General features: G+C 41.2%; 2 protein-coding genes across 2 annotated transcripts in view; both read left to right on the forward strand.

The window, feature by feature from the left end:
- Window positions 1-276: 276 nt before the first annotated feature.
- On the forward strand, window positions 277-10,513 carry LOC146548732 (tubulin beta chain-like). The gene is made up of 5 exons (XM_085261300.1): window positions 277-408; window positions 4,332-4,440; window positions 5,924-6,034; window positions 6,815-7,059; window positions 7,528-10,513. The coding sequence occupies exons 1-5, from the start codon at window positions 352-354 to the stop codon at window positions 8,338-8,340; spliced, it is 1,335 nt and encodes a 444-aa protein (XP_085117426.1). The 5' UTR covers window positions 277-351; the 3' UTR covers window positions 8,341-10,513.
- A 3,521-nt stretch (window positions 10,514-14,034) lies between these two features.
- Window positions 14,035-24,725, forward strand: part of LOC146548733 (uncharacterized) — a 32,501-nt gene continuing 21,810 nt past the window's right edge. The window contains exons 1-6 of the mRNA XM_085261634.1: window positions 14,035-14,227; window positions 19,921-19,980; window positions 20,392-20,412; window positions 20,588-20,863; window positions 21,798-21,885; window positions 22,430-22,656. Coding sequence (XP_085117760.1) covers window positions 19,935-19,980; window positions 20,392-20,412; window positions 20,588-20,863; window positions 21,798-21,885; window positions 22,430-22,656 — 658 coding nt within the window. The 5' untranslated portion in view covers window positions 14,035-14,227; window positions 19,921-19,934. The remainder of the gene's footprint in view (window positions 14,228-19,920; window positions 19,981-20,391; window positions 20,413-20,587; window positions 20,864-21,797; window positions 21,886-22,429; window positions 22,657-24,725) is intronic.

Here is a 24,725-nt window from a genome sequence, read left to right on the forward strand (position 1 = left end):
AGAAAAAGGAAATACTCGAGTAAAGCATCTGAAACCCACTACTTCGTTACTTTCCAGCTTTTGTTTGGAGTTCCAACGAGGCAGTGATGACAACACCCGGCACTCCTTCTCCTCTTCCGGTCCTTGCCTCAGAGGGAAGGAAACCCCTTTGGGGGAAAAAAAAGCTCAACCTTCAGCCAATCAGCTCCAAAGCCGCAGACAGAATAACCAATCATTAGCCTGGACTAAGCTATGCCCCACCCCCCGAAGCCAGCTGGACTCAGCGCTGCCACAAACTCTGCACAGTCAGTAGGTCAGCAGCCTTCACTTACTTCCAGCGCTCTCTGCTCCATCACCAACTGTCCATCCATCATGAGGGAAATCGTGCACATCCAGGCCGGCCAGTGCGGGAACCAGATTGGTGCTAAGGTAAGAAAAGCTAGTGATGAAAAAAAAAAACCCCACCTTTTCTCTTCTTTTTTGTCGTTATTTATTTATTTACCAGTTTAATAAAGTTTTTGTTCAAAGTTTTTCATTTTTAAATCATTTAAATTGCTGCTCTTTTTGTACAGTTTCAATACATACTTACTCTGTATTAAATCACGAAATTACTTGGAAATAAACTGATTAATTCCTGTAATTTACTAAGAGGACTTTTGTTTTTTATTTTTTTAAATGTACAAACCTTTAACTGGACCCAGAACAATTGAGAGTTCCATTGTTTTCCCCCACTCCCCCTCCCCCTGACCATTTAAAAGTTACAGTATTCTTTTATACTTTAGCTAACCTCTTTGTAACCTACTTTCATCTAAAGGGGAATGTGCATATTTTGTGTTTTTATCATATGTTACATGAGTCTTGGATTTTTTTAGGTAAAAGATTGACAGAGCTGATCTAATCCTTTTATTAATAGATTGAAGCACTCTTAGGCAGAAACAATAAATCAGTGTAACAATAACATATGATAATTTTTAATGAAGTATTATGAAGCTGTAGGATCTGACAAAAGAATGTAATACATGGCATATTAATTACAGCAATATAATAAGACTTCTGTCTAGCAGTAGTCTTTCATGCTTTCTCTGCACATGAATACAGTAACATTTGCAGATTTTTAACTGCAGGCAAAACAGTGACTCCAGTCACTGAGCTGTGATTAATGAAGCTGGGCAGACCGGAGCCGACTCACAGGGCCAGCTGCTGCCTTGGCTGCCTGTTGAGCTCGAGTCTTTGTCATCGAGGAGAAAGAAAAAAACAAGAGAAAAAAGGGTGAAAAGAAAGGAGAAATTTGCTGAGGCAGAGGAGAGGAACGCGGCAGGAGGAGGGTGAAGGGGGAGGAAGATAACAAGTGGTTCAGTGTCTACGCTGAATGCACAGATGAGGTCATTTAAATGGCTGCCTTTTCCAGGCAGTGTGACACATGCGCACGCCCCAGACCCCCCAAACCAGCAGTCCTCATCCCTGTTTACCCATCGGTAATAGTAAGGGTTCTCTATTTATCTGCATTTTGTTGGAACAGTTTAAAGGATTTCTTGGAAATCTAAAGCTACTTACCTCAAGCTGCAGCAGTTAGTGGATCAGTCAAGGGATGCAAAATGAATCCAGTGAAATACGGTTGTAAAAAACCCCCCAAACCACAGTTCAAAACATGATTTTTAGGCCACGGTTTCAGAACATATTTCAGTTTTTCTTCAGATGGATTAAAAGAAAGAGAAAAGACAAATGCTTCGAGATTTGTCCTGGATGCTCTTTGATCAGAAAAAAAAACCTTTATAAATGCCGGTCCAAGGAGAAGAATAAACTCCATTATTCTCCTTTTCGCATTAACTAAAAACACTCAGACATTACAGCTTTTAACAGCATGCTCTAACTCTGCATTAATATTTCAAGCTGCAACCACAGTATCATTTAATTTGTAAGGTTATTCTGCCTCCTTTATGGAAGTGTCCCAGTAAATTAATTCAGCAATGAATTGTTTCAGCTATATAAAGGAGACGTTTTCTTTAAAAACAAGCATGCAACCCTTGCTTTCCTTAGAAATTATGGATATTTTTTACTTTTTTGGAGATTTTATTGACTGATTAGTTAATTAAGAAGATAATACACAAGGTAAAGCTTTAAAATATTGTACATGCAGCCATACAGTCACAGTTTTATCAACTAGATTTTTAGTAAACTCTACAATTAAATAAGAATGAATCACTTATACAAGAACTACTTTAGATATCATAAAACAGCTTAAACATTGCGTGCTATGTAGCAGCATAACAGCCACCAGGTCATGTGATTTTAAGAATGTGATTCTATATATAACTTGAATTTTATTCGTACATTTGGCCTGTTCTGCCCTCGTACAGCTCAGCACAACAGCGGGTGGGGCAGCAGCATATGGGCTGACTTAGTCTCTGCTACTCAAAGGTCCTGATCGGTGAAGACAAGTGTATTTACAGCGGACTTAGTGAGGCTGAGGTCATTTCACAATGGATTAACTGTGCCTGAATTCACCCGCTTACCCAATCCAACCCAAATCTGCTGAGCTTTCCCACGTTTCTGGATAACTTCTCATAGATACGACTGAACAGAGGCTTAGGTTTTCAAATATTGACTTCAAAACCTGCCAGCTCACATGCGGTTTGCAGTTTCAGAAATCCTGAAGTGTATGTTTTTGCCTTGGACAAACCAACCTTTCCCCCTGCTTATCTCTTTCCCTTAGACACACACGCACTCTCACAGATTAGGGTCACTTGACTGAGCTGGTGTGACAGTCTGTTGATGTTTCAACCCGTGAAACACAAAATCCTCTGAGAGAGTCCTGACCCTCTGACAGCAAATAGAACAAAAAGTTTTACTACTTCAAGCTGTGGGCAACTTTTTATGAGTCTGTGTATGATTCACTGAACCAGCTGGAAAAATCCAGGTGGGGGTAATTACACGACTTCCTCCCTGCCTTTCCTTTCTAAACTCAAATCATAGCTGAACTACAAACACATTAAAATATTTTCATTCAGCCAGATTAATGTGCTGTTAGCCTTTTAAATAGCCGCAAAACTTTAAACTTCAGGGTAAAAACTGCTCATAAAAAGAACATTATCTGGTATCAGTTTATCTTTGAAGTCTTTTTAAGCAAACATGTTAGCTCTAGCTTTCAGATATAAATATTTGTTGCTTTTTTTCTCAGTTTTCCATCATTAAACTCACTGAACTGTATCGGAAGTTGTGAATTTCTCAGCATTTTTAATCTAAATGACAGATTATGTATTCATCACGTGACTGCGTGATTAAAATAAATCGGAGCTGCCGGTGTGCTCGCTCTTGTTTGCTTCTTTTATGCTCGTTTCTCATCAGCCTCCTGTACTTCCTCCTGTTTTCCTGTCCAGGTGTCAAAGCTTTGAAACTGCTTTGGCTTGTGCTTCTTCCAGGAAGTTTCACTCAGAGCAGAAACCAAATATATCCACAAGACGTACCTTTGATTATTTACTGGCATGAGACATAAAAGGACTGAGTGTATTTTGTTACAGTCAGACCAGCTGTGGCAGACCCAGAGTTTGTCTTCATATCCATCTATTTTCTTCACCACTTATACTGTTGGGAGTGTTTGTAAAACATGTTTTTACAGGGAGTTTCCTTGAAATCAAAAGAGGGCTGTTTGCACTGTTATCAGATTGTCTCGTCCACCCTCTCCATGTGATTTGCAACGTTTGCAAACTTGAGTCACATGCAGGCATCTTCTTTACTGTTTCTACACTGTGTTCACACTCAGAGACTTAAGCTGAAAAAACTCTGTAGCCTGACATCTTCTGTGTAGGAGATTTATTGAGGGACTCAATAAGAAATCTGAGCTATAAGTGAGAATCAATACTGCCACTGATATTGAGACATTATTAAAAGCATTTATGTCTAATCTAAGAGCTCCACAGCATGTTCAGCCAAAATTAGTTTAATGGTTGGAATGGAACCACGAGGTGACTGTTTGTCGCAGGAAATCCTTCCTGCGGTCTTACAGAACACGTCGCTGTTTTTAGGTGATCTTGTGAATGCTAACTGTGATCATATGTCAGTGAGTCTTTGGGAAGCACAGAGGTCAGAAGACTCTTGTTTTTCTTCTAAATTTGTTTGCAGTTATGTCCTAAATAACACCACAAAGACACCTCTTTGTGAGATGTTTCCTAACTTTGAAAAACCTTATTGAGCACTCTGTTAGCTCTTTAGTTATGATGACACATGGATGGTACAGGGGTTAAAAAAAGTGCTTAGTATTATGCTTGCTTCACATCATTAAGTGTATAAAACACTGACATGTGGATGCTTTCTGTATTAGTTCTTGCAGTAACAGCTTGTCCACCTTTATTTAGTTCTGGGAGGTGATCAGCGACGAGCACGGCATCGACCCGACAGGCACCTACCACGGAGACAGCGACCTGCAGCTGGACAGGATCAGCGTGTACTACAATGAAGCCACAGGTGAGTTCATCCCGACTACAGCGAGGTCTGTGTTTGATAAAATGAAAGAAGACATCTCCTCCCTGTGGAGACACCGGCTCACTGCAGCAGAGAAGCAGAAGATGCAGATAAAAATAAAGCAATGAAGCACTAATTTTTGGTTCGCTGGTTTCACATTGTTACAGGTGAGGATGTGTTATCTTCACCTGTTCTCATGATGACGTTTATTAGGGGGGCATGCTGCGTTAAAATGCCAGAAACACTAAACAAGCATGCATTAAACAAAGGTAGTTTATCCTGAAAAACATTTGTACCAAACTCTGTTTGACACAGTGATAGTGGACTATGTCAGCCTTAATTATTCCCAGTCAGAGCCTCAAATGTAGCCCAGGAGCCAGAAGGAGCCTGCCAAAGGCTTCATCCCACTGCTCTGGATGGCTTTAAACATTGCAGTGGAGTCAGTAATTACTCATTTAGTTTCAGTAGCATACATTTTCATGGCGTGGTGATGCCAGCATTGGCTTACTACTACCAGTAAAAAAAAAAAATAGAGAAAGTTAAAAGTATTTCTGGAACCAGACGAGTTGTTCAAAACATAAAAACATAAAATACTGTTTCTGTTTGGTTCTGAAAACTTAACGTCTGCCTTTTACTTTGGTCTAAAAATGATATTGAACATGTTACGCTCTCATAAAAAGGTCCTAAAAAGTAACAACAGGGGTCCAGGTTGAAAAAGGAGACAAGGAAGCAAAACTGTTAAATTAAAGGGTTTTATTAATGTTTCTACTACTAACTAAACTAAAAGAGACGAACAAGCCGACATCACCTTAATTAAATTAAATTAGTTTTTCACATCCTTGCTTGTTTTTTGTTTTCCTAGTTTAGATTGTTGTTAGTTGTTTGCTTGCTGTAGTGCTGTCTCAACAGGACCTCATAACCTAGTTTTATTCCCTCTTGTGCTTCTTGTCTCCTTTCTGAACAACAATAAATCTCTTGAACCTCGAAAACCTCTGAGGGCTGTTTGTTGTAAATATAACTTGTTATGCAGAGGTTTAACTTGTCCACCCTCTTGAGATCAAACTCGACTGTTTGCGGCCCGTGAACTAAAACGAGTTTGACACTTCTGCCTTCAGTTGTTGCATAAACCTAATTTAACCTGACAGCCTAAAGCAGCCTAAAGTAAAGCTGAAAAATCACAGGTTGACTCAGGAGCTAAGAAACTAAATAAAATGGGCATTTTATTTTAATGAATGAAAATGAGCTGGATAAGCTTAGCGGAAAGCTCACAGGAGTAAATGGTCTGTTAAATATGCAGTTTAGCCTCAGTGTGTTGAGTCTAGACATCCTGTAACTTTGCAGTAAATGTCTCCATCTACTGGCTACATGAGATACTACAATCATCGTTCAGCTTTCTTTCTTTTTACACTTACAGCTCCTACAGGTTTACATACTTTTTGTTAATCTTTTATTTCATCTCTCTTTGTGTCTATTTTAATATATGCAGGTGGGAAGTACGTGCCCAGGGCCATCCTAGTTGACCTGGAGCCAGGAACCATGGACTCAGTCCGTTCTGGACCCTTTGGGCAAATCTTCAGACCCGACAACTTTGTCTTTGGTAAGAACACCACCTACTGAACAGGATGGGCTGCACTTGCTGAACACATGAACTGTTTACACATGAACTTTGGTCAGTTTCGGGACAATCGGGTCAGATTTTCCACTGTTTTTTTCCTCACATGTAGCACGCAGCAGGTACTGGTCTGCTCCACATGCACTCACATCACTGACTGTGTTATTAAAGTGAAGGAGCTGCCTGGATAGAGTGGGCAGGAGGGAGCACATTTGACTCCCACTCACTAACTGGGCAGGTAGCTGCTCTATGGGCACATCATCACGATCAACAGTCACTTGGACGTGTAGAGTGGGGAGCTGGGTGGTTAAAAACCAGCTCATGTTTGACTGGACAGCACTGGACATTTGCATTATCACATGCGCCTCTTTCAGGTCATCTCTAGAAAAGTTCAAGCCTGTGGTGCATGTGTGAAAACAGCTATAAAGTTAAAAAGTATCAGATGGTCTGGAGCTGTCAGGGTTTGGACTCCTGATGAGTATCTGTGCTGCTCTATTTTGTGGCTAAAGTCACATAGAGTCCATTGGTCAAATTTAGCTCAACAGACTGTCCTACATGGCACAAACAAGCTCACTCCTGCCATAAAATCCCAGCATGAAACCCTCTGGGACCTGAGCTGATTGATTCTGACTCAGTACGATGCTTCAAAGCCAGGCTCACTTTCCTTTGTTGCTCTTTCCTTTCGCAAACACTGGGAAAAATGTTTTCTTAAACAGTTTGACTAAAAACTGAAACAGTATAATCAGCTTCACTTTTGTTTCCCAGGTCAAAGTGGGGCAGGAAACAACTGGGCTAAAGGTCACTACACGGAGGGGGCCGAGCTGGTGGATTCAGTCCTGGACGTGGTGAGGAAAGAGGCCGAGAGCTGCGAGTGCCTGCAGGGTTTCCAGCTCACGCACTCTCTGGGAGGAGGCACCGGCTCCGGCATGGGAACCCTGCTCATCAGCAAGATCAGAGAGGAGTACCCCGACCGCATCATGAACACCTTCAGTGTGGTGCCCTCCCCTAAGGTAGAGCATTGCCCCACAGGATGCACTTTTTAAAAATGACCTTTCAGTGCTTACTTATGGTAGTTTTAGAAGTCTGAGCAAAGGCTGCACAATAAAAGATCAGAAAAGTGAAGCCGTAAATCTGTGTTCGCTCTAATAATCAGCACGAGGCAAAGTCTGTAAGACCTCAGCACCTCAGTAAACACTTTCCTGATGACTTTGTGTTTTCAGTTGCTAGTTTTAAGTCATATTGAAAATAATATAATGCTCATTTTGTAAATTATGTCCCAACAACAGTCAGAAATGAAGATAAAGCTGAGTATGAGTGACAGGTTGGCATATTTCAGTGCCCATATATCTGTGTTCAGCACTTTGAACTATGGGAAATAAATCTACTGCACAATAAATCGCCTGTTTGTTTATAATAAATGTTCATGCTATTTCTGCATCAGCCATGAGTATCGACGTTTCCTCTCGCTCTGTCTTCAGGTATCAGACACGGTGGTGGAGCCCTACAACGCCACGCTGTCCGTTCACCAGCTGGTAGAAAACACCGATGAGACCTACTGCATTGACAACGAAGCTCTTTATGACATTTGCTTCCGCACCCTCAAGCTCACTACGCCCACCTACGGCGACCTGAACCACCTGGTTTCGGCCACCATGAGCGGCGTGACCACCTGTCTGCGTTTCCCCGGGCAGCTGAACGCCGATCTGAGGAAGCTGGCCGTCAACATGGTGCCCTTCCCTCGTCTCCACTTCTTCATGCCCGGCTTCGCCCCTCTCACCAGCCGGGGGAGCCAGCAGTACCGCGCCCTCACCGTGCCGGAGCTCACCCAGCAGGTGTTCGACGCCAAAAACATGATGGCGGCTTGCGACCCTCGCCACGGACGCTACCTGACGGTGGCCGCCGTGTTCCGTGGGCGCATGTCCATGAAGGAGGTGGATGAGCAGATGCTGAACGTCCAAAACAAGAACAGCAGCTACTTTGTGGAGTGGATCCCCAACAACGTCAAGACGGCCGTCTGCGACATCCCGCCGCGAGGCCTCAAGATGGCCGTCACCTTCATCGGCAACAGCACGGCCATTCAGGAGCTGTTCAAGCGCATCTCTGAGCAGTTCACGGCCATGTTCCGCCGCAAGGCCTTCCTCCACTGGTACACCGGCGAGGGCATGGATGAGATGGAGTTCACCGAGGCAGAGAGCAACATGAACGACCTGGTGTCAGAGTACCAGCAGTACCAGGACGCCACCGCCGAGGAGGAGGGGGAGTTTGAGGAGGAGGTGGAGGAAGATGCCTAAGTGAAAGCAAGAAAAAATGATAAAAGGAGGGAAAAGTTAATAATCAAAAACAAACAAAAACATAGAAAAAAATAAAAAATGATGTGAAATGAAGGAATGTAGGAGAGCAGATGAGGAAGGTCAGAGGAGGGTGGAGGTCTGAATCGGTTAATAGGACAGAAGAAGAGCGGAGAATGTAGACAGCAGGAAAGATGATGTCATGACCAAATTAATGTGCCATGGTTTACTGTTTCGCGTGACGCCACGTAAGCTGGTTTGATCAAAACTAGTCTCCCAAAATCTTTGTTTTTAACTCTAAGTGCAACAGACGCACTTCTAACACTTTTTATTTCATTACATTCAAGGATTTTCTTTACTGTGAAGGATTCAGCTGCTGTTACACTGAGGTTAAACCAAACCCTGCTCCTACATTCAATCAAACAAGCTTAGTGTTTGACCTGCGATCAAAAACACACTTTCAGCCTCAGTGGAAAAATCATCTTCGGACTTCTTTGCTGAGTTTGTGCAGAAGAGGTGGAAAGTGTATCTGTGACGCCTGATTCAAAACAAATAACTGAGCTGTGCAGTCGCACTGGGCGGCCTCTTCATGTTTGGCATCAGCTGATTGTTGGTTTTGGTCTTTTCATTGAGTTTGTTGAACAAAATTAGAAAATCATGTCGGCGTAATCAAGGTTATCACATTGAGTGTTGAGATAGTTTCAGGTGTGTAACCTTGTAGTCAGTTTAAGTAATAATAAATCATTCTGTTATCAGTGTTAATGCCTTTTATCAGTGTTATTTACCGTTTTGTCTCAGCTTTCAAGATCAACTCTCAGTGATAAATGTGATTTTGGGCAGCAGGTGAGAAAACGTTATCAGTATTTCTTCTTCTGAGGCAGATATGCTTAATTAGCTGGATAATCTCTCATTTTTGACGCTTTTGTCGCAACCTTTTTAAGACTGCATGAGATAAAGAGTCCTGTGTGAGTCAGTCTTACGCTTGCAGAATATACTTTTTCTTTTCCGGACATCAGGGTTTGCACCTTTGTGTAAACGTCTCTCTAGCCTCTGTGAACTCAGAGAGTTGTTTTTCTACAGCGTCGTGCTGTCATTAGCTTTTGTGGGGAAGAGGCATTCTGGTCTTACTAGACTGAAGGGAGCCATCAGTTATAATCAGGCCATTAATCTTTTCTTTTTCTTTTTTTAAAATCAAAGCACAAGATTGAAAGTTAATGTCAAAGACGGGAACATCTGTTATCTTCTAGTAAATACAGATTCTTGGAAGTGGTTAACCACAACAAAAGTCACATTTAGTAAAACGTCAAAGAAAATGATTTGCTTTCCTGTGATATATACATTGGCAGAGCGTTCATAGCAGCAGGATTTTTCTCAGACGCCAGCCAACGTTTTGAGGAGAAACACACTGCACATGCTCAGTGTCCATTATACTAGTAAGTACAGATCCCTTGAAGTGATTAGCCACAACAAAAGTCCCATTCAGTGAATTTCCAAGAAACAAATTCATTTTTAGATATATATTTATTACCAACCAATGTTAGAGGAGAAGCGCACTGCACATAACAACTGCTCTGTTTTCCTTTCATACCACATCTCAGGCTAACAGAGCCTTCAGCTCCTCTGTGTTAAAAGCATGTCGGCTGTTGTTGGATTAACCAATTCAACGGGACATTTTCCAATAAAAAAAAAGTATTTAAATTCAAGCAAAGAAACATAAATCTGAGTGTTTAAAAAGTCAGAGTGACAGGAAAGATCAGCGTCTTTGAATTGTTAACGTTGTGGATAAAAGTTGAAAACTTCCCTCACTATTATTATAACCTCACTATTCAGGCCAACATCTGAAGATCTGAAGTCTAACCTTAACATTTCCTGAAACATGTTTTAAAAATAAAATGGCCAGGTGCTTTTATTTTGAAAGACAAACCCCCCAGCTGCTTTGCAGTTTTATATTTCGTCCTTTAACATATTAATTTAATTTTTCATTCTCCTAAATCTTTTCACACTGAGCCACTACAGTATTCACGTGAACTTCAGCCATGTTTTCTTTGTGTTTCCTCTGTGCTTCATGTTGTTTGTACTTTTTTTTATTTTGAAGCTCGTTTGAAACAGTTTCATTTGGTATCCTGTTTACTGTGAAACATTTGGGAGAAATAAAAACACATTTATAGGAAAAAAATCGCCTGCCGTGTCAGTCATTATTAATGATCAGCTTTTAGTCTGCTTGTAAACAGCTTTCAGCGTCAGCTTTCAGGAAGTCGGTACAATATTATAACAGCAATAAACCGAGTGAGAGCTGCAGGCAGAAGCAAACATCCAAAACATATTTTCCCATCAAAGCAAAGTTAGATTTCTTGAGCTGAAAAGTGTTTTTAATCTCATTTTTTATTTATCTCGGTATTTCTTTAAGATTAAGTTAGTATTGAGTTTATAACATGTAAGGAAATTATGAAAGATTTTAATCTGATTTCCACAATAACTTAAAGTCGTCTTCCCAACAAGCTAAAACATAAATATCATACGTTTGCTATAGTAACTCATTGTGTTTAACAGATGGCTATTTTATTATACAGCAAGGTTTTAGGTATCAAAGTGGGGATGCTTTCAGAAATTTTTAGCTATATTTATTAGTTAATATGAAATAAGCAGGAACTGTGAGTGGATAGGATAGTGGGGGTGAGAGCTGATCAGTTTTAAACAAGCAGGTCTGAGAGCATTTGCTACTTAGACAAGAGTAGACTTTAAATTTTGGGCAGAAGGTGGTTTCCAGAAGATTTGGGACGTGTTTCCCAACGTGAGGGACATAGCAGAAACCACATAGTCTCTCAGTCTTTCCTCATTTCCTCATGGTGTAACATGTGGGAAACTGGAAATCAGAGAACAATCCAACAGGAGTGGGTGAGAGTGAGCCAGCCAGACTTTCTGATTGGTTTAAGGTGAAAGGGGAAATTGGAGAATATAATGAAGTGCAGGGCAGAAGTAACAAATTAGCAAACCAGAAGATACTGTGGCTTGAACAGGAGGAGCAGGGCCAGGTTTAAAGATCTCCCATCTATACTTAAACTCCTGTTTTTCCTTTCACCTTACACCAATCAGAAAGTCTGGCTGGCCCACTCTCACCCACTCCTGGTGAGAGTGTGTCTGCCAGAGAGCTCCAGAGAACAGGGAAGAAAAAAGGGACAGAGGAGGCCATAACAGCTACACAGGTAAGAAACAAGGGATTAAATACAAATAACCAAAACATAGTCAAACAGGGTTAAAGTTGATCCTGTTTTCTGCTAATGTACATCTTAAATCTGGGTACCTATACTGTATACACTGCAGGTGCATATACTTAAAACATGACACATCAGTAAATACATAGATCAATAAGCACAAACACAACTGACTCAATAAAAATGAGCAGGAGTGATCCCTTTCACTCTGTGGGGGGAGGAGGTTACCATCTGCTGCAGTGCTCGTTGCTCTTTGAAGATTTTCATTATAACTCCTCTGTGTGTTTGGGGTCGCTGTGCTGCTGCAGAGCAAATCTGAGGCCCATCAGAGGCTCCCCTAGTGATGAATGAGCATCTAAACATCTTCAGCACGTATGCACGTCAAGTCTGGACAACTAATTCAAGTATAATAATGTCCAGACTCCACAAATAGGCAGATAAATAGCACTTCTACAGGGCCTGCACCTCCGGCAGGTCGAGGCTGTGATTCAGTCGAAGGCAGTGACGCTGGGGGCTGGCATAAATCAGGACCTTGGACAGCATCAACAGAGAAGTACAAGTCAGGAAATCGGGATCTTGGTCAGCACCTCCTCAGTAAGCCGGGAAGATGAAAGACCGCGCTAATTTACATCCAACATAGATCTCTTGTTGATTTATTGCTAACAGTGTAAAACAGAAATGACCCTCTGGGTCAGTCCAGATTTTTGCATCCATTCTAAGACAAATAAATAAATAAATAAAGTAGAATAGTACAGTGCATTAGACTATGAAAATGTTTCAATAAAGTAAAGTCTTTTTCTCACATAAATGAAATGTGATGAGTCAAAGTGGCTCAGTTAATATTTTTTTTAAATAAAATTAAAATATAATATTGTAAAACAATTATTTTTAGAAACTGACAACAAATGTGTTCAATCTAGTAAAATGCAATAAAAAAACAGAGATTCTAAAAACAGCCCAAACTTATTGGAGAAGAGTGCTGTCAATCATTCTCTGGCACAATGACAAGAGCTGTTCCAGTACTGCTTTTACTACTTTTCTGCTTGTGTTAAGATGCTGGTGCAGTAACATTAAGCACTGCTGCTTGTAAACAGTTGTTCCACACTAAAATGAATTTAAAAACACCTACAAACAACCATGACTGATGAGCACCTGTGGCCTGGTATACAGAGGTCTAGTATACCTCCAAATTACATCGATGAGTTTATTCTACTATTTAGCAGCAAACAAAAAGAGAACAGCTGTTTTTTAAAATGCTGTTTTAAAGCAGAGCTCACCCAGCTGGGTGATGGCTTAGAATGGGAAGAAAGGATGCATATTAAGTTACTCCCACCTCATGTATGCTTTTCTAGCTGTTGATCACACATGTATGCAATAAATTAATCTGATGAAACACAGAAGCACAGTCTAACAACTTGTTGTTATTTGGCTACACATCTGCAGGGAGTTATTTTCAATACTTTTGTGATTTTAGACTAAAAAGAGATAACTATACACAGTTAGAAGTTGCTATGGTAACTTGCCAGCCCCTTACGTTACAGCTCAATAAAAACTGGAAATTGGGTCTTTGCACCTCATACTGACATTACTCTCTGCGAATACATGATCAGACTTTATTACAGGATGCCAGCTTAAACTGAGAAACTTGATCTGATTTGCACCAGCTCTCTTATATTAATAACTAATATGCCAATCTGCTTTCTATTTTTGTCTGCCCTACATCCATTGGTTAATAATTTTCTGCATTTGCAATGCACATTAGCATCATGTTATCTGTAGATCTTTAGGATATGTTGAATTTACTGTAGATATGCAGCATATTAATGCAAATGCTGAATATTTGCATTAATACACAACAGAGGAACGTTTATTATTGCAGCACTGGAGCTCTATGTGTGCACTGTGACAGTTAACAGTACGAAGCTGCCTAATGTCTTCATTAGAACATAATGCAAATCTTTTTACCGACTCAGCAAAATGCGTTTTAATGACACTCCAAAAGCTTCTGCATGTTTTATACAGCTTAAGGGGTTTTCTTTTTTTTTTGCAGCGTGTTAATCACATTGCGCTTGTGATTAACAGGAGACCATTCACATGCCACTTATTGATTTTAAAAGGTGTGCCTGTCACTTCCTGTAATTGGCTTTCTTCATTTTTGATTTGTAGTTATCTACCACTTCATGGGTTAAATATGTCTGTGTTTTTATGTAAATCTTGTTGATTGCAAAGGAACAAAGCGCTTTAATGTAACTGAAAAAATAAGAGACGAGCACATGCTGTTAGAAATAAATACTATAAAATAATAATTATGTAAATGTACGAAAAACGACAATGCAAAAAAATATAAACATAAACATAAAATAGTTTTCGATGGTAATTTTGAACAACAGGCTGGAGAAATCGTGCATGTGTGATGGTGGCGGTTTCTTGTGGCTCCGAGCCAGAATCGACGCTTTCTACCGAAGCTTTCCGAGCAAGGCCGAAATGAAATGGTCCACAAACCCGACATCAACCGAAAGTCCTCAGCCCACTCCCGAATCGGCCTCATTGAAGTCTCTAGTTGTCGAGTTGGGGGGTGATGGGGTGGACGAGATTGGTGAGATAAAGAAGGAAAAACATTTCCATCACTCCTGAGCCCCTCCCTGTCCAGTGATTTTCGGATCTGAGGCTTGACAAAGGTAATTACCCTCATCCATTTATAATTGCATATTACAACGACTGGTCTTTTTTTCCTCGTGATTTCGCTCAGTCAGGGAGGTAGTGGGTTAAATTCTGCAGTTTTTCTTCGCTGTTTTGACTATTTGCTTGTGTTGAGCGCTCGCACCGGTGATGTAGGGCGTGTAACCACCGGCGGCAGCAGTTACAGGGATTTCCTTCACACAATAATAAAGCAATTAACGCTACATTAGGGGCAAACTTTCTGAATTTCCCGGGAAAATTGCAAATTCCACAGCATTCAGGCAGAAATCAAAGCGCTGCGTTTGTTTGCATGGTGCCACTGCGCACAGTGGCCTCCTCCATTCTCCTAATTTTGGCTTAATTCTGTAAATTCATTCGTGTTTCTGCTGACGCCACTGAAAAAGCAGAGTCTTTGCACTCATGCTGATAATCAGATCGCCAAGTGGTTTAACGCTCGATATGCTGTATAGCGTATGATCCCGTGCTGCCCCTGGCTGTGGTGCATTATCGTGTGCTGTGTTCGGGAAATACCCGTCTGAAAACAGGGTATTTTCCAGGCAGAAACCGTTATGCAATGCACTATAGCACACACCACAGCCTCCCGCTGAAGGGCTGAAGTATTGGTCACTGAAAAGTCATTTACATTTTATTAAGAAAATGGATGGATGAATAAGTGCTGTGGTGAACTGTGGGAAGCCTTGCTTTTATTTTGTGGTAAGTACATGAACCAAACCACCGGTCTGTGCGTCATATTTATGAAAAATGCTTCTTATTAGGGTTCGTTTTGCTACAAATCTCCTCTAAGTGACGTGCCAATATTTGATTACTCTTTACTTAAACCATAAATTGATGGTTTACTGTTACTCCTCTGACATCTGTGAATTAATGAAACAAAGAGAGTCTCCATTCATGTTCACTCTGTCCCTTTACTCCCCTCCATTTTATCTGGACATCGACAAATTGGGACCGGCCCATTCATGCTGGTGTTGGTCGTGACACACCCTTGGCTGCACTAGCTGCTGCTTCTGGCTTTGTGAGCTGTATAAGGAGGGGTTAAAGGGGGGATGGGGGTGGAGGTGCAGAAGAGAGTACATGCAAGTCCACAGAGTGGAGCCAATCTTGAAGGTGCAGCATCTTTAGATTTGAAGCTCCACTGCTGATCACTCTGACTGGAAAATGGACACAAGGGAGAAGCTTTGGATTAGCATTCTGAACATCAGTGATGTTCAGCATTTTCAGGTGGTGCAGAAGGGACCAGGTACCACTTAGGTGTGGCAGGTAGGAAATAGGAAAATGCTTCTAGGAAAAAATAGCACTTGAAAATTGAAAAGTCATCGAGTTATAACCATCACAGCTGACCTCCATAAACATGCATTACCAGCATTGTCAGTATAAAACATGCATGCAGCCACCATCACTCATTAGTAAGGGAAGTGTCAGTTAAGCATTTTCTCTGTTCCCATCTTGGTGTTTTGAAAGTGGATGTCAGGAGTGCACATCAACTTTTACCTCTAATAATGACCAAAGCTTAAAAAAAACCCCAAACTTCAAGTTTCACTCAGTATGACCTGAAACCACTGAGAGAGCCTATGAAGTCATCAGGAAAATGTCTACTGAGATTGTGGAGCAAGCTAACAGAGAGCTGTTTTTACAAAGCCTTCTTTGGAAGTTTAGATGATTCGCCCCCTGCTGGCCATTAAAAGTAATTCAGGTTTAAGGCTTTTCTGCACTTCTGTGGAAGCTACTTTTATCTTTTATAGCATCTTAAGTTAATTTCTTGCAAAGTAAAGGAGTTGGAGAATAGTAGATCATAGATCAACCCCCCCCCCCCCCCCCCCACCCCACCCCACCAATCACCACCTTACAGCAGTGAAAGGGGGTTGACGCCATCAGGGGTAGGGTTATAGCAAATTGGTCTCAGGGGAGGAATCAGACAAAGAGCGATGGAAAACCCTAACAGAACAGCGTTCTCTGAGTTGGTTAACCTCGGCTGGAAGTGGGAAATTGGGGCTCTCTCTCTCAGAGCCAGGCCTGTAAGAGGTGTCTGGTGACCAGGTCAGTGTAGATGGGGCCTGTTTGGGCACAGCCAAAAAAAGATAACGTGGTTTAGCCCCCCTGTGGACCCACCACTTGTGTCGGCGGGCACTGGGGTTCGAGCATGTGGACCCTCAGCATCACAGACTGGTTTCTGGAACACTGTGAGGCATATGAAGTTGATTTATCGTCTCAAATTCATATTTAAAGGTTTCAGTGCATATGATTATATTACTTTTTATTATATAGTTATATATGATGCAGTGTGGAGGACAACACTGTGTCCACCTCTTATTTCCACCTGTGCTTGCACTCGTGCGACAACACAGTTTTTGAGAGTCGAGGTACCCCAAACCTTCACTTCTTCTGATGTTATTGAGAAACTGTCACTGCTGTCTCAGTACAGGTGGAGGATATTTGACATTAGTGCGCTATCATCACAGCTTATGAGTCAGACTAACCTTGAAAGGAATCAGAAGGATAATTAATGAGAGAGAAGACAAAGAAGGGAAAGTGTTTGAAGAGAAGATTAGAAGTACAGAAAGACAAACAGGAAACCAGAATCAGATTGATGGTGGGAAATGAGAGAGCTGATACTGAAACAGGAGGAGGATGGAGGCATGATGCTGCTGCCCTCCGTCTTGTGTGGGAGAGCAGCGATGAGGTGGAAAAGGCTCTTAAATCCGTCAGTCACGATTGATGTCAGACTGATGAGATCAGCCGGGAAGATGTACCCTCCGAGCCTCTCACTGCGGGGCGGCTGCTGGACGTGTCATACGCACTTCACTAAATGCTATGCCTTGTATAGTTTGATTGATCCTTTTAGTTATAATAGGAGACATGAGAGCTATGACCCCATTTAGACTCAGCCTCTATAAATGGACACGAGAGACTCAGCCAAAGGACAACGATTACATCTGTATAACAGGCCTCTTAGCTTATTATGACTTTCCTCTGACGCAGCGAGTGAGATGTTTAGAAAACCAGAAACTCTGGAAAATGCATCATCATACCTGCACTTGAAGAAATCCAAACCGGTGGTGTCAGGTGTGAGTTTTGTTTCATGCACAGCCACTACTCCCACCGCACTTCACTGAATAGATATTCCATGTTTTTAAAGTGGATGTGTACATTTATGTAATCAGCAGCAGTTAATTTTCCCGTCAGATGCGTGCTTCCTCTCAATCAATGAATCAAACCTGTGATTTATGTCTTTGCTGCAGCCCAGCATGAGCACTCACATATGCAATGAACTAATGCCACTGTAGAAGATTAAAGTGAGATGATTTAAACCTGCTTCAAAAGGGCGGCGATTAGAAAATATGCTATGATTACTGTGTTTTCTGCAAAGGACTAAGAGCCTCTGGAACAGTTTTCCTGCCCACAGTAATGCTAGGGTGTCATTTTGAAATGTCCTCACATGTGTTGATGTGCTGAAGGAAAGTGCATGGGCTGTCACCTCTTTTTTTCTTTCTTTAAATAGCACTCTAATCCCTCATCTGAAGGAGCTGGCAGAAACGCAGTGGCATTTTATTGTTCTCTCAGTCTGAAGATGCCGTGATTCCCTCTTTTCCACCATCCTGAACTGGATCCAGGCAGGAAAATAAATTATACTTCCAAATATGCTGCAGAGCTCTGAAACCTGCTTTAAATTTAATAACCTTTTGCAGGCTGAAATCTGTCATCAGCAGGAAGAACCACTTTATTTGAATAAAAACTGAATTATCAGCAGGTATTTGGCATTCCTGTTCATTTCGTCTTTGTTGTTCAGAGTTATGTGGAAGGTTCAGTAAGTTTCAAATTAAAAGCGGACATATTTAGCCCACGCCTGTTTGTGTGTTTTGTTTTGCTGAGCAGGCGTTTTGAAGTCGGTTGTGTCAGCCGCCCCATTAGAGCAGCGCTGTCGAAACAATGCCAAGGATGGAAGCAGGTGGATTGATTATTGTCATCCAAGTGTCAGCCTGATTGCAGGTGTAGTGTTAGGACAGTGGATTTGTGTTGTAGATGAATGCAAGTCTTTGATGTGAATCTGCAGTTAATTTAATACTTCGATAGTATGTCAGTCTTTTACACCCACATGTCGTCGTGTTGCTTGTTTTTGGACTCCACTCGAATTTAAAAAATGAGTATAAGGTGCTGGAAATGAGCATTCAGACCTACTTTAACGACAGCTACTCTGAGTACTTGATTACTGTTTTTTAGCATTGATTTACAATAATGGGGGCCTGCTCAACTGGTCAGTAATACTTGTAGTAGTCCATGTGGAGATCAGAGTATACACCTCAGTGGCCACATCATTAGTCACACCTTACTGTATCAGGTTAGACTCATTTTTACGTTCACAACTGCCTGTATTATTTGTAGCAAACATTCAACAAGGTGCTGGAAAGATTCCTCAGAGATTTTGATCTGTGTTGGCATGAAAGCATCACACAGTTGCTCCTGATTTGTTGTCCGCACATCCATGATGTGATCCTCCCATTTCAATACACCCCAAAGGGAAAGATTGAGATCTGGCGACTGTGGAGGCCATTTAAGTAGAGTGAGCTGGTTGTCATGTCAGTTTTGTGACATGGTGCATTCTCTGGCTGGTAGATGGGTACACTGTGCTTGTAAGAGATGGACATAGTCAGAAACAATACTCAGGGAGGCTGATAAGGCTGATAAGAAACTATAATCCCCACCACCACCCTGAACCACAGATAAAAGACACGATGGAAACCGTGGTTTCATGTTGTTCATGCAAAATGCTGAAGCGAGCCGACTGTTCTTCTTCATTCTGATTCTCAGTTTAAGCTTCAGTAAGTCGTCTTGATCGTCTCTACATCCCTAAATGTTCATTCGATTTTTGCATGAACCAGTTTAAGTTGTTAATCTTTCTACTCCTTTTTGTTTCTAGCTGTTTCATCGTGTCTGTCTTAATCTTTCATCTAATTATCCCACCTTAATAACTATGCTACTACTGCTTAGTGTAAGCCGGTGCAGTTGCAGCTCAATGTCAGTCCCCTCGTGCCAGCTGGCTCCTGTCCAGCTCATCATCCCAAAGTAGTGGCTGTGCACTCTTGCATTTAAATATCTCCTACTTTCTCTTCATTTACTCTTCATCTTTTTTCTCCTCTTGATTCCTCCCCTCGTCCTCCGTTGCAGTTTGTGATCCTGTGTCGTGAGTGGAAAGCCGATTATCTCCCAGCACCACGGGAGACACGAGGAGCCGCTGTTCAGCTCGCGCAGCACAACATCACGTTTTTGTCTTGAAGACACTTTATCTATAAAACTTGACTTAATAATATATTTGACTTTGCAACAGCACTATAGGTTTTCTTGCCAAAGAGTGTTGGCGGAAGTCTACTCTTAGATATTTACCGAGCTAATTTGCGAAAAGCTCCTCAATGCCGCACAACGGTGTAGAGAATTTAGGGGTGGGCGGGGTTGGGTGCTTCTCCTCAACTTGAGGACAAAAATTGAAGTTGGCATGCTTCTACCTTAGCGAGGGGTTTCTAAATTAAACACAGAAGCTAACAAATATATCTTGTCAAATAAAATTACTATATGGGAAATGTTGCTTTTTTTAAAAACCTGGAGCCACGATCCTGCTATAAAAAGCCTTTTTTAATTTGTTTTGTATTGTCTGTGGGTTTCTCTTCTCTTTTGTGTACAGATCAACTGTTCAAGATGAAAGTAATCGGCGCCGCAGTGCTCAGCGTCCTGTTCTGCACGGGTAAGCAAGAACATAATCAGTCACCAGGGAGAGAGTTTAGATAGATGAACTGTTGAAACAGACTTCCTGCAAAACCACATTTGTTTTAACTGGGTGATTAGCATGGATGCTGTGAAAGCCTCACCAAAGAAGCTAAAACACATTGTGATCTAGTTAATTTCCACTTATTTCCTTTCATTTCGCCTGTAATGAAGAATCTGGCTCTTTGTTTTTGCATCCAGTCTATTGTTAGCTGTCATTATTGGCGGCATTTACATTTCAAATGCTTTAATGCTTTCTGCGGAAGCTGTGTGGTTTTTCACTTGGAACAAAGGAAATGATTTAAAGGTTTTTGTATAATCCAGCAGACTAAAAAAAGATGCACATTAAAATAAACTCATTTTAAACTAATCTTTTGTTGTTTTCCCACAGTCCTGCCAGCATCTGCAAAAGGTAAAAATGGTTGTTTGGATGTTAATGCACGCCTGAGAACGCTCTTTGAGGATTATTATATTATATACATGACAAAGACAGAGTGTTTGTGCTTTCAGGTTAAAGCCAAGTATAAAAACTAACAAAAAGAGTAATTCAACATATCTAATAAAAACATCTTGATTGCTTCTACCAGTAAAAACGGAACACAGGACAGCTTTCTTTGGCGAGGACGTCCACATCGATGTCCCACGCGGGAATGGCAGCGAGGTCATCTTTAAATCTGCGACCAGCGAGTCCTACGACATGCCGCTGATCACAGCGGGGAAAGTGGTGAATCACAACATTTCCTATTCCAACACTTTGGGCTACCTGGTGCTGGAAGACGTGCAGGAGCAGAACGAGGGCACGTACATCATCAAGGACACAAACAATCCGAACACTGAAAGGCACTTCAAACTCATCGTCAAGGGTAAGCCTCCCTCTGTCTTCTTCATGTGCTTTAAGTTAGATTTTTTAAAATGTGGTTTGGAAACAGGAAAAATGCTGGACACAAGAGATACGAAATATGAAAGAGACATTCTGTGCAGGCCGGCAGTATAACCGTGAAAGAAATTATAAATGTCCTCTATGATCGGTCTTGATTTTTTAAATTTCACCTGTCTTACAGCAAAGATTGTTCAACTCAAACACACAAAGAAGACCAGGTTTTACTTGCAGGAAGCCAGAAAATACAAATTAGTCACCATCTTAAAAGGAAACGCAACACGTCATGTTAGATGACTCAAAAGTGCTTTGGGGCATCTCATTTTTAAAAATGTGCTTTGTAAATAAAAGTGACTTTACTTGACATAAGCTTGATAAGATACACACTGTGCTTTACGTACATGAAGATACAGGACCCATGTTGACAATAGTGCAGAAGAGAGGCGAGAAGAGAGCGCTGACAGGGTGGAGTGAAGGGTGAAGACGAGTGTCAGGAGTGATTATGACTAAAGGATAGCAGCAAGAGTGAAGATGATAGCGAGAGGTGGTGTGTTTGCTGGGTTTTGTTTGGAGCTGACAAAAAGACAAAAGCCAGAGGTGGAGGTGGCACAGATGGAGATCAGTGGAACAGCTCAGGTTAAGCAGGTGGAGACAAAGTCAGAGAAACAAGAGATGGTTTGTACACGTGCAGAAGTCAGATAGTAGATATGCTGGACAGACAATGGTAAAGATGGAGCTGCCAGGCAGGAGGAAAAGAGGAAGATGACACCGAGCATTCATGGATGTAGTGAAGGAGGACATGAGAGGGTTGGGCTCACTGAGATTTCTCCTGAGAGTTTAATATTTACACTGAGGTGACTTTTGCCACAACATGACAAATTTCTCATCTTTGACTGTTTGTTCTCTGTGTCGATGCTCAGACTGCGCTTTGGAGCAAATTGTCAAATACGGAGAAACCTACTACATCCATCTTAGCAACATTAAAGGACCCATCACCCTGGAGTTCAGGTATGGTCATCAGAGTGAATCAGTACCAAAGCTGGAATCATTTTCTTTACAGATTGTTTGAATGTTTTGAATGTGTGATGAGAAGATCCTGGAAATGGTTAAAAACAAAAGCCATAAAATCTAGAAAAAGGGAACACAAAGCAGAAATCTAGAGATAACAGATGGGTGGGTGACAAAGGCCAAAGGGCTGTATACACAGAGGACTGATCACACATTAGGAAACAGGTGGGAACATCCAGGGAAACATTAAGTAAAAGCACAGAAGACATACAAAGAAAAACAGTTACCAAAAATAAACCAGAAAGACACACATGACAGAGAGAGGGGACGACTAGAAACACACAAAGGAATAACAATAAAACACATACAGAGGCTGCTCTCCAGCTCCTTCTGTGTTACATCTATTGCGTGTTGAAATAAGCCAGAAATGAATTAATAAAGAGAAGAAGAAACAGGGCGGTTAACATCTCTGGAAACATCCTTAATCGCAGTCACTGTGTTACTTTATCTGTTCTGTATTATTCTGATTTTTCACAATTTTTAGGCCCAGTCCGTCTCAACTTAATCAGTCAGAGACGCAGTACACAACCGAGCCTCCACCTGTGGTGCTGTACGACCAGACGGGTGTGTTGGCAGAAGAATACATGAAACGCCTCAGCGTGTCGGAGAAGCGTGTGGTGCTGCACTCGGTCAGGATGACAGATGAAGGCAGCTTTACAGTAAAAGACAGCGAGGGCAAAGTCAAGATTCGGACCTGCCTGAATGTCAGAGGTAAGTGAAGATCTGAGCTTTACAGCATCCTGTCGGCTTTAATCGATCACTCGGTGTTAAAGCGAGTCATTCTGTGTGCGTGCAGATGCTTTGTGCCTCTGACTTCCTGTCAGTCAGTAGCTCTTTTCTTTGTATTTTACTTAAATTCTACCACAGCTCTTGTTTATTTTCCCCGAACGTATTTACACTTCATGTATTATTTTTTCTGCTTGGCCCACCTGCAGTGACTCTGCCCCCAACTGGGGTTTGTGTGTGTAGTTCTTAACCACACAAGCCTAAGGCTACACTTATAAAATTTTGCCTGAGGAGAAAAAAATCCAATTTAGTCAATAAAATAAAGTGTCAGGTAAAAATAAGTAACCTTGGGCTCTATGCAAGAAAAAAACTGTTGATGCACAGTAAGGCTAATTTTAAATATTGTTAGTTCAGAGTGTGATTTGAAATAGAGATTATAAAGTTTTTGCAATATTTTTCTACCTAATCAAAAGTGACAAAAAAGCCACGAGACAATCATTCAGCTGGTGTTACTGAACCTGCTTTTAATCAAGTCTTAACTTCAGCTCTTCTGATATGTTCCTGAGGAAATAAAAAGCACTCAATCCTGTGTTTACTGCAGTCACAGTAGTAACAGATGGCCTCCTCAGTTATTGTGTTGTGATTGGCAGTCTCCAATTTTCTCTTAATAAATATGTCCTGGAACCAGAAAAAGGGTCTCTAGAGGTTAAGTAGCTGAGTAGCTCGATGTGCCCGTCATTTATTAAAGCCTCCATAGTTTTTAATAAGTGATTTGCTTTTTGTGCTTTTCAGGTTTTCCTAGATTTTCGCTAAATGGTCATGTTGGCTGAGTGCCACTGTCTTAAAATCCTTAATCTCAGAAAAGGTCAAAGTCTTTATTAAATATATTAAAAAAGGTTAAACCCACCTATAGGGATTCTGAGCTCAATCAAAAACACATTTACTTTGGTGAAGGTTACAGAGCCAAAATATTACAACTGAAGACTGATAAATATCACTGAAATTAAAACACCGCTGAGTTTCTACAGCAACACAAGAGCTTCTGTGAGGCTGGTCTTTGAGCTAAATGCCAACATTTGCATACTTTCATGCAGATAATGTAGTTATGTACCATTTTAATTAACTAGTATTATAACAATATACGGCTAAGCCTCGTGGGAGACTTTATTATGAGTAATATAGATGTTCTTTTTCATAACTGTGTGGTTTTGTGTTTCAATGTCATGAGTAATTTATCTCATTGGGAGGATGAATGTCCACCAAATTTCATTAACCAAACTCATTAACCTCTAATCAGTTCATCCCATGTTTCAGTCCAGCCTCAGTGCAGCAGACTCATTGAATGAATGATTGATATGTTGCTTCATACTCAATAGTTTCTCCGTGCTCCACCAAGTCAGAGTGGGGTCCTTCCTGCCCACTGCTGTTTGTCGGGGGTGTGAAAGGGAACTGAAACGCAGGACTCACAGACACAAAATAATAAAGTGAAAACAAATTTTTTTATTTGGAGGAATGTCATAGTTCATAAATGAGGCTCAAAATGCAAAACAGATGTTCAACACACTCAATTGCAGGAACCTAAGAGGGAAAATTAACAGTTGCTGATACAAAGGACGAAGGGAAACTGGGGCTATATAAACACAGACACTGAGGGTTAATCAGGGAGTTAGACACAGCTGAGCCTCAAAGCACAGGTGAAAGTAATCAGGAGAACGACACAAGTGAAGTAAAACTAAATTTAAAACACAACTAACTAACTAAAACAGAAAGGAACTAAACAGGGAAACTGAAGACACAACAGTAAACTCAAAATGAGAAGTCAACAAAAGAAGAACCCGAGGAAACTAATACTTTTGTACGAGCAGTAACTGTAACTAAACGTAAGAAACAAAAAGATAATGTAAGACATAAAGACTCAAACAGAAAACCAAACAGATATTAATCTCTGGCTCTCTGCCACTGCATGTCTTTTATCCTGTCTTCCTTCTCTCATCCCATGCAGCAGATGGCCACGCCCCTCCCTGAGCCTGGTTCTACCGGAGGTTTCTTCCTAT

Source organism: Mchenga conophoros, linkage group LG22 (genome assembly GCF_057382185.1).
Source record: "Mchenga conophoros isolate Kocher_MC1m ecotype Shallow Benthic linkage group LG22, M_conophoros_male_GT1.1, whole genome shotgun sequence".
Lineage (NCBI taxonomy): Eukaryota > Metazoa > Chordata > Actinopteri > Cichliformes > Cichlidae > Mchenga > Mchenga conophoros.

Bases quoted from the DNA above. Each gene is read 5' to 3' on its own strand.
- LOC146548732 (XM_085261300.1), top strand. From the start codon at position 352: ATGAGGGAAATCGTGCACATCCAGGCCGGCCAGTGCGGGAACCAGATT. The intron at 4,441-5,923 runs GTGAGTTCATCC...TAATATATGCAG, and splicing joins GTACTACAATGAAGCCACAG to GTGGGAAGTACGTGCCCAGG. The intron at 6,035-6,814 runs GTAAGAACACCA...TTTGTTTCCCAG, and splicing joins ACCCGACAACTTTGTCTTTG to GTCAAAGTGGGGCAGGAAAC.